Raw genomic sequence first — 10,554 nt, forward strand, 5'->3', positions numbered from 1 at the left:
ATTGGCTTTTCCACCCTGGGGAAAAAGCTTCTGACTATCCACTCTGTCCATGCCACTCAAAATTTTGTAAACTTCTATCAGGTCACCCCTCAACTTCCGTCATTCCAGTGAAAACAAACCGAGTTTATCCAACCTCTCATAGCTAATACCCTCCAGACCAGGCAACATCCTGGTAAACCTCCTCTGTACTCTCCAAAGCCTACACATCCTTCTGGTAGTGTGGCGAGCAGAATTGTATGCAATATTCCAATTATGGCCTAACTAAAGTTCTATACAGCTGAGCATGACCTGACAATTTTTATACTCGGTGCCCCGCCCAATGAAGGCAAGCATGCAGTATGCCTTCTTGACAATCTTAGCCACCTACGTTGCCACTTTCAGTGATCTGTGGACATGTACGCCCAGATCTCTCTGCCTGTCAGTACTCCTAAGGGTTCTGCCATTTACTGTATACTTCCCACCTGTATTAGACTTTTCAAAATGCATTACCTCCCATTTGTCCAGATTGAACTCCATCTGCCATTTCTCCACCCAAGTCCCCAGCCAATCTATATCGTGCTCAATCCTCTGACAATCTTCATCACTATCCGCAAGTCCACCAACCTTTGTGTCGTGAAGTAATTCTGAGCTGGCGATGGCTGTTGAATTTGTCTCAAAACATCTTTGAGTTTTTTATGTGATACACATTTCTTATAATTTAGTAGTACAATAACTGTGTTTTAAATTTGTTTATTGTATAGTTACAATTTTTCCATAGGCCAAAAATCGAGAATTGCTGAAACAAGTTGCATCATTGTCCAAGGGTAAAAAGATGGAGAAGACTGGAAATGTTCTGCTGTCGCCTTGAAGAGTTATTTGACAGGTGCATCGTGAAAATGAAAGCAAATACTGCCGTGGTTATAGAAGGTTACTGTGAAGTCTTTAAAACATGTTTGCACCCTGATTGTTTCAAAGTGGCTAGATTTATCTTTTTTATATTATTTTAACTAGCAATAAGAAACAGTATGCTGTTCACAAAAGACAAACCCTGTCTGTCACAAGATATTGAATCCTTTTATTCTCAACTTGAAGTTAGAATTTTAAAAAGGTTCAGTAAGTGGAAAGTAATTAGAGCTTCAGTCTATTGTTACTCTGCAGAAAATAGCTTGGAGTTACCTTGTAATAAAATTATAAAGAGTCACTTTTTGACATGGCAATTGCTAGTTTTACAGAGATTTTTTTTAAATAAAAAAACCTGAGCAGTCTGACAAAATATTCCTGTTAATCTAGTTCCTCTGAGTTTTAGTGGGAACCAGGAAAAGGATTTGTCTATAATTGGAGGTTTGAATGAAAAATATAAATTACATTTTTTATTTAGTGTTGTGAATGCCTTTATCCAGTTGAACTGTAGAAAAATATAACACGACTAGTATACATATTTTATGCAAATCAAAATCCATAGAAATGTGTAAAACTTTGATACTGGAAACAGTGTATTTGGCCCAAGCTGTCTTTCTTTTGCATTTTGAACAGTTGATGTTCCTGATAAATTAACTAACATTAGAACGGTTAGAGTGGAAAACTCCCTCTTCAGCAATGTCTCATGTTGGTTTCTCCTTAATTAATGAATGTGTGTTTCTATATATGTGCGTGAATATTGTTAAATTGATTGAAAGACAATATACAATTGCAAACTAATGTAAGGAAAAAAAGCAGCATTCGATTCAAGATGACAAGTGAGCGCTTGGGGATACACAAATTATTTAGTTTACCTTTTTCATTTGAAAGAACAACTCCAGCTACTGCACAATTCTAACTGTTTCAAACCGCATCACTTCCTCTTTATTTTTTTTATGTGCACCAAAATACAAACTAATGATTCCTGAATAAATATTCTGTTGTAAAATGATTTATGTTCTTTTCAATTTTGGTGTGTATCAATTTTTTTTCTGTTCAATGAAGTATAGAAAATGGATGGGACTCTTGATTGGCATATGCGGTAGAGTTGGAGTTGTGCCTTAGAGAAGTTAGCCTTATGTCATTTTACATCACATATTGAACGAAAAATTGTTCACATTTACAGTAATGCAGAGACAAATTGCTGTAAATGAACTGTGGTTCAGTTGGGTGTCCCCCAAAAAAATTCTTGGCACAATTCTAGAGCAATGAAGCTATAAATACACAGTTCATAAATCCATTTCATAAAATTATTATAGTATCGAGCAAGCTGTTCCTTTAAACCAATCTTTGTTTAGCTAAACTGCAAAGAGCAAAACGCAAATTGTGTATGCAAAATAAATTTGTACAATTTTTAAATACTTAGCCTTTTGATAAAGTTAGAATGTCATATAACGGTGCTATTAAATTACAGGAAATGGTCAGCATTTAATTATTGGACTTATGACATGCTTTAATTACATTTCTTTGGGAAAATTCCAATTTTCTAAATTGATTTGTACCATAAATGTTAAATTGGTCCCAATAAAAACTTAGTTTAAAAAGAAAAACTAGAAATAAACCAATGCAGAAAAAATGTTCATAGCGTTTGATTAGATGTATGCCATTGTACGTCTAACAACTTGGCAGTTAATAGACTGGTGTAAAGAATCCTTTAAGCTCTGGATGTAGAAAACATTTATGTCCAGTCTTTCTCTACGTTTTTGATTAACTTGTCATTTTAAAAAAAAAAATCTACCTGAGCCTTGTATTCTGGAAATTCCAGTAGAGACCATCTTTTCTTGACCACTATTCTCTACCAGCATGAAGTTAAATAGGCCATATAAAGCTATGCATTTAAAAACTAGAAAAATATCAAGTCATTTTTTGATAAAGCTACAAAACAAGAAAAGTTATACTACTTCTATCTCAGGCTGATTTAGTTAATACTTGATAGTCTCACCATTCAATTTTATGAACAAGCTTTTGAAATTTCTTAGCAGATAACTCTTCATAAAGGGCATTATAAAATTATTGCAGAATAATAAAAAATACAAGAGTAAGTTTTTGTTTGAAGTTTCTTAGTTTCATAGCAATCTGAAAATATTTGAAAGCATGTTGTTACTCCAATACAAGCATGGTTAACCCTCGGGCCTATGAATGGCCTCCTCTCGAGTGATGCATACTTGATTAAACTAATTTTCTAACCAGTTGGTGAGAACAGATTGCAGTATTTTATGTGTAAACAGGAACATATCACAAAAGCAGAATGTGATATAACCACGTGTAAATTGCCATTGACCTCTGCCAGTAACAGTGCCTTGTCATTCTGCAAGTTTTTAAATTTGGCATACATTCTGTAGTGATGGTATTACATTTACCATTTGATTATAATGTTTTGCTAATGTACCAGTTTGCTTATCTATTAATGCTGTAATTTTCTTTGCTGTAGGGTGGTTCTAAGCTTTTAAACTGCATTTAAATCATGTAATTTCATGTTTTTTCAACGAGACTAATTCTAGTTACATTATGTGTATAGAGGATTATTATCCTTCCTGACTATAAATCTTTTTATCAGATATGTATACAATGTAATTTGTAAATCAGGATGCATAGAATTCAAAGACTTCACAGTATTTAAACCAGGATGGTGGATTTTAATCATGTACTGAATTTTAAAATTTTAATATTGTTTATATTTGTTTTTACTTCCATTTATTACTTGAAAATTCTAAGTTGTAAAATAGTCTGGGATGTATCCTTGCAACAATAGACATAGACTTATGCTTTTTATTTTATTTTGGAAAGAAGTCTCCTGTATAAGTGGTGAAACTGCAAGGTAAAATTGTACTGTATTTCATTTTTATGTAACCATAGACATAAGTTCATTAAACTTGTGTTCTTTCTAATGAAATAGGATTTAAGTCAAAGCTGCCAGCTGTATATTGTAAAATCTCAACTCATCTTGTATTTCCTCTGTTTCCTCCTTGAGGAATTGTATACATAAATGTGTTCCTTAGAATTTGTAACTGTACACAGGAACAAACTGAATTCTATAATCAGACATTGGTCAACAACTGAAATTTTATACTTGTTTTCTAAATCTTGACAGTTTGAAATAAATCTTGTTGAAAATATTCTCCTTTAATGTCAAATGCTGTTTTAAGGCTTTATTTAATTTCCTTCCCTATTTTGCATGGTGGACAGAGCCTGTCACTTTTAACATAATTAAATCTGATAATTGAGATGAATTTGATAAATTGTTCTTGTGAGCTCTGAATTGTGTTTGTAATAAATGATTAGAGATCCTGATGGCTAAATGAGTTTAGCCAATAGGAAACTGGACCTCAGACTAGGAATATCCCACGTCTGATCCCAAGTCTACTGCATTAGCTGATTTTAGTATGGACACGAGTGGTTGCTGCAACAGTCTGGATTTGGGAAGGGAAATTGCAACAACATGACATTTTAGTGATGAACATGTCAAAAAAAAAATTATATTACAGGTCCCCTGTATTATTCAGTGATACATCTCACAATTCCAGCTATTTTATTTACTTTAGACTGTAGCCAAGATTATCTGTAGCATCCAAAATTATTTGAAATGCATAGGCCTTGAGGGTTTCAGATAAAAGATACTTGACATGTATAAAAGTCCTTAAAGAAAACAGAATTTGGTGTATAGGCACACAAACTATCCTTTTTAGTTGACTTTATAGAATATAATTTTTATACCAAAAATGATAGTTAAAATGTTAAATTCATTTTTTTCTTAAGCTTACACAAGTTTAACTTCTAATATTGTAAAGCAATAGACCAAATAGTGACTGGACTATTGGCATGCCAGATCAATTACAAGAATATTGTGCTTTGGTGTGGTGCAATGTACGTCAATGCCTGAAGAGTAAGTGAAAATTGTTGAAAGTGCCTTTTTTGTTAATTATTTGGTTTCTATAGATTTTAAGTTATTAGAAGTGTGAACATTTTGTGGGAAAAATACCTGGAGAAAATGAAACTGAACCATACCCCCCCGCCAAAATGAAAGGGCGACACAGCGGTGAGCACTGTGCCCTCTCAGCACCAGGGACCTGGGTTCGATTATGACCTCTGGTAACTGTGGAGTTTGAACTTCCTCCGGATGCTCCGGTTTCCTCCCACAATCCAAAGAGGTGCAGGTTGGCCTAAGTAGGGTGCTCTTTCAGCAGGTTGGTGCAGGCTCGATGGGCCGAATGGCCTCCTGCACTGGAGGAATTCTATATACCATTTACAAGATGCACTGCAGATATTCAACAAGGCTCCTTCAACAGCATCTTTCAAACCCTCAGCCACTTGTGGGAGCCGGGGCATAGTGGTATTGTCACTGGACTAGTAAACCAGAGACCCAGGTTAATGGTCTGGGATCCAGGTTCAAATCCCCCCACGGCAGATGGTAAAGTTTGAAATACATAAAAATCTGAAATTAAAAGTCTAATGACCATGAAACCATTGTTGATTGTCGTAAAAATCCATCTGGTTCACTAATATCCTTTAGGGAAGGAAATCTGCAGTCCTTGCGTGGTCTGGCCGACATGTGACGACAGCCCCACAGTTTGTGGTTGACTCTTAACTGCCCCCTGAAAGACAATTGGGGATGGGCAATAAGTGCTGGCACAGCCTGCCACACCCACATTCCATAAACAAAAAAAGACAAGGGCAGCAAATGCATGGGAACACCACCACCTGGAAATTCCCCTCCAAGCCACTTGCCATCCTGACTTGGAAATCTTTCACTGTCGTTGGGTCAATACCCTGGAACTTCCTCCCCAACAGCACTCTGGGTGCACCTACACCACTTGGACGACAGCTCACCAAGAGAGCAAATTAGGGATGGGCGATGAATGCCATCCTAGCCAGTGATGCCCGCATCCCTTGAATGAACAATAAAATGGATATGGGAACCAAATGTAATATTTCCAAGTTCGCAGATGACAAAGCAGCATGGTAGTGGGTAGCATGGTGGTTAGCACAATTGCTTCACAGCTCTAGGGTCCCAGGTTTGATTCCCGGCTTGGGTCACTGTCTGTGCGGAGTCTGCACGTTCTCCCTATGTGTGCGTGGGTTTCCTCCGGGTGCTCCGGTTTCCTCCCACAGTCCAAAGATGTGCAGGTTAGGTGGATTGGCCATGCTAAATTGCCCTTGGTGTCCAAAATTGCCCTTAGTGTTGGGTGGGGTTACTGGGTTATGGGATAGGGTGGAGGTGTGGGCTTGGGTAGGGTGCTCTTTCAAAGAACCGGTGCAGACTCGATGGGCCAAATTGCCTTCTGCACTGTAAATTCTATGATCTATGAAATGGGGCTGGGGCTGGTTTAGCACAGTGGGCTAAACAGCTGGCTTGTAATGCAGGACAAGGCCAGCAGCGCGGGTTCAATTCCCATACCGGCATCCCTGAACAGGTGCTGGAATGTGGCAACTAGGGGCTTTTCACAGTAACCTCATTGAAGCCTACTTGTGACTAAGCGATTATTATTATTAAATGTGTTGTGTGAACATGATTTCAAGGGGATTTGGACAGACCTAATGAATGGGAAGAACATGGCAGATGGAATATAAGAGGTATGTGCAAGGTGTTTCTTAATGGCAAGTGTGATGTTTGTGTTCGAAGTTTATGCTTTTGTAAAAGAACATTTTCGGAGGAAATTGCTGGGGCCTTGACTGACATCTTTGAGTCCTCATTGGCTACAGGTGAGATCCCAGAGGATTGGAGAATAGCTATTGGAGAATAGTGGTATCGCTGTTTAAGAAAGGTAGCTGGGATAATCCTGGAAACTAGGCCGTTGAGTCTCACGTCGGTAGCAGGTAATTTATTGGAGAGAATTCTCAGGGAAAGGATTTATACCCACTTGGAAACAAATGGACTCATTAGTGATAGACTGCATGGTTCTGAGGGCGAGGTCGTGCCTCACTATCTTGATTGAGTTTTTTAAGGAGGTGACGAAGATGAGGGGTGGATGCTGTTTAAATGGACTTCAGTAAAGCCTTTGACAAGATGCCTCATGGCAGACTGGTAGAAAAGGTGAAGTCACACAGGTGAGGTGGTAAGATGGTAAGAACTGGCTCGGTCACAGAAGGCAAGGGTAGCAGTAGAAGGGTATTTTTCTGAATGGAAGAGTGTGACTAGTGTTGCATCGGGATCTGTGCTGGGCCTCTATTTGTAGTATACCTAAACTATTTGGTGGAAAATGTAGCTGATAGCAAGTTTGCAGATGACACCAAAGTTGGTGAAGTGGCAGATAGTTTTGAGGATTGTCAGAGGGTACAGCAGGACATAGGTTTGAGACTTGGGCAGATAAATGGCAAATGGAGTTTAATCCAGACAAATGTGAGGTAATGCATTTTGGTAGGTCTAACATAGAGAACACACTTTCTCCCAGGGTGAAGGGGTCAGTCACCAGGGGACATAGGTTTAAGTCCGTGGGGCAAAGCTTGGAGGAGATGTGCGAGCCAGGTTTTTTACACAGGGTGGTGAGTGCCTTGTTAGCGGAAGAAATTGCCATGTGTCAGGATTGGTATAATAAAGATGTCTCAGTATTGTAATAGCACAGGTCAAGGGCAAACCAGCAGGCAAGGGGTTAAACATATACCAAGGGAAAACCAGCAAGCAAGAGATTAAAGTCACCCACATTGGAAATGATTTAATCATCTCACAGAGCATGAAAATATAAAAGGGAAACACAGGAGACTCCAGTAAGTCGAAGGGATCCATTGTCCAACACATTTGCACCTCTTCTAGAAGTTAAATATGTTAAGCACAATCCCATGAGAATGTAAGGAAACATTGTATTCTTTAATCATTTTCCCATTACAGGGACCAGAAAATATGCAAACTGATCACTTTGTATTGTTCCGAATGATTCAGTGACGTCAATACCTGCTTGTGACTCCGAAGAACTTTTAAATATATATGCATGTAATTCTGAGGACAGGCAGAGCTCACTTTTGCGAGCTACGGGATAGTCGCAGAATCTATCCTGTGTGCACAGTTTTTCCGAATTAAACACAGTTTTACCAACACCACACGGTCGAGAACAGACTTTTGAGGTTTTTCCCCCCTCCAAACGTTGGCGTAGTCAGGGCAGGAGATCAACACAGGACGACCGACGACTATGTGGTTGAAATCGGGTGAGTGTCTTTTAATTTACCACCCATGGGTAGGGAGCGATTCCACGTTAGTCGTTGGCCGTCCGTAAGTTGCGATCTTAAAAGTACAAAACGGAGGAAGAGTCTGACTGTGTGAGGTGAAGTAAAAATCATTGGGGGAAACCTGGGTGTGGGATCGGGTAGTGAAGGAAAACTTGCTAAGGAACTTGCTTTGGAGATTGAAGTGCCTGGTCAAAAGTAAAAACCCGTAGGATGAAATACCACGGGAGAAAAGAGTTAGAAGGATCTCACCTAGTGTGAGAAAGGAGTAGCCGTGGGAGTAACCACGAGAGGGTAGAGCCGCGGAGGAGGAACCCCGCAGGAGTGGTGTGTGTGTGTGTGAGAGAGACTGAACGGCAGAGATGGCCGGATCAGATAAAACAGGCAGCAAGAGCAAGATAGATGGGGGCCCGAGGGATCGATCGTGCAGATGATTGTAACCCACAATAGTATATTAATTACAAAGATGAGGGAGAAAGGATATAACCCAGACGCACCCGCGGCTGAGCAGAAGGCCTGGTGGGCAGGCCAAACCAAGAATAAGTATGAGAAGGGGGTAATAATTGCAACTGCAATTTTAAGGAACATAGGGAGCAAAGAATTGCAGGAGGCAAGAGTAGCAGCTGTATGACGCGCGCAGGAAGGGGACAGGAGAAAACAGCAGGGCAGATTTGTGGGGACTATGACCCAGACTGCACCACGTGGCATGGAGGAGAGTGACTACGGGGATGACTGGGACAGTGCCGAGGAGGGAATGCACGAGGATTATGCATAAGGAGGATTATTCCTCCTTATGAGGAAAAGGAGGAAACGTTGCCTGTAGCCCCAGTGCATGTAGTGATGAAGACGGTGGAGGGGCAAACCACTGAGCAGCATATTCAAACGCCCTTCACAGCTGGGGAAAAAACAAATTACCTTGAATGAACTGCCCTCTCTAAAACGACAGGATGGCCCTTTTTGGGATAAACTGGACGAATTATGGGAGGCTCATGGGTTAACCAATGATGATATCCATTTATTGTTAAAGGCAAAGATTCCCGCACCGGTATGGGCAAGCATGCCACATCCATATAGGGATTGCGCGTGGGTCACGCAGAGGGGTGGGGGAAACAAAGACGCCCGCTTTGCAACCTTTAGAACAGCAGTGCGAACTGCCCTAGGAAGAGGTAGACCAAATTGGACATTGTCACCTTAAACAGGGAGCAAAGGAAAGGGTCGAGAATTATGCAGAGAAGAAATTTGAAGCATCATTCAGGGACAGTAGCCCCCAGTAGAGATGACAAAATCTTTTTAAAATGTTAACAGGTGGAATGGGTCCGCATTTAACTAGGATCGTATCTATGGGACTTCTCTTATCATGGGCTATGAAGGCAGAGGCTAACAGAGGAAAGGGGTCCAAGGTTAGCTCTGTAGGAAAATTAGAAGGAGGAAGGCAGTGCTACACCTGCAGGAAAGAAGGGCATTTCGCAAGGGAGTGTAAAAGCAAGAAATAACCCAAACCGGGACTCCTGAGGTGTCTGAATTGCAGGAGACAGGACACAAGCAGGAAAATTGTTGGGCAAAGGGAGGGGGCAAGGAAGGTCAGGGTCCCACAGCCCTAAACGACAGTGGGGGGTAGAGTGCCCCAGGATCGGTAATACAGGTTTCAGCTAAGGATTTATCAAAGATGTTCAGTGCCCTCAAGCAATGACACGTTTCAGCCCTCACTGGTAAAGAAAGGGACTCCCGGATGTTTGTTGATGCGCTGTTAGGGGGCCAGCCGTGCACAATGTTAATAGATACCGGGGCCGCAATATCCATCACCGAAATAGATTTACCCTGAACAGGTCACACAACCCAGATCAGGGGGGTGGGGGGTGGGGTCCATGTAGCCACATTAAGCAAACGCACCCTTTTAGAAATCAGGGATTTCACGGTTAGAATCCAAATCTGGGAATGCAAGACTGCTGAGAGGACCAAATTAGGAATAGACTGGCTAGAACGATTGGGAGCAGTAATAAATACTAAAACACAGGCTATTGAGTGGAAAGGGCAATACAATGTAGGTCGGTGGGGAAGAAAGGCCTGGCATCGCATCCACAGCATAGCTTCAGTCACCACTGACTGGGGCAGCAGGGGTTGTGGGGAATAATAGCACAAGCATATCCGGCAGTATGGGCCAGGAACAAGCAAGATTGTGGGAGCCTGGACGTGACTCCAGTCACCATCACTGGAGACCCACACCCACCACATAAGCAGTATCCCATAAAACGGGAAGCGACCGAGGCAGTAAGGGAGATAGTGCAAGAATTAGAAGCTCGGGATAGTAAAAGAGACCCACTCCTCCACTAACTCCCCAATTTGGCCGGTGAGGAAGCCAGACGGTAGATTACACCAGCTTAAACAAGCACGCGGTAAGGGAATACCCTATTGTGGCAAATCTGACCACTATTTGGAATAACCTTCACCCAAAACAGAATGTGT

At 40.9% G+C, this 10,554-nt stretch overlaps 1 protein-coding gene across 4 annotated transcripts in view; it reads left to right on the forward strand.

Moving 5' to 3' along the window:
* fam76b (family with sequence similarity 76 member B) overlaps positions 1 to 4,052 on the forward strand; it is a 79,359-nt gene extending 75,307 nt beyond the window's left edge. For all 4 annotated transcript variants that reach the window (XM_072476399.1, XM_072476400.1, XM_072476396.1 and 1 more), the window contains exon 10: positions 758 to 4,052. In XM_072476399.1, coding sequence (XP_072332500.1) covers positions 758 to 847 — 90 coding nt within the window. In that variant the 3' untranslated portion in view covers positions 848 to 4,052. The remainder of the gene's footprint in view (positions 1 to 757) is intronic.
* The last annotated feature ends 6,502 nt before the right edge of the window (positions 4,053 to 10,554 follow it).

The sequence above is a fragment of the Scyliorhinus torazame genome, chromosome 15, assembly GCF_047496885.1.
Source record: "Scyliorhinus torazame isolate Kashiwa2021f chromosome 15, sScyTor2.1, whole genome shotgun sequence".
Classification (NCBI taxonomy): Eukaryota; Metazoa; Chordata; class Chondrichthyes; order Carcharhiniformes; family Scyliorhinidae; genus Scyliorhinus; species Scyliorhinus torazame.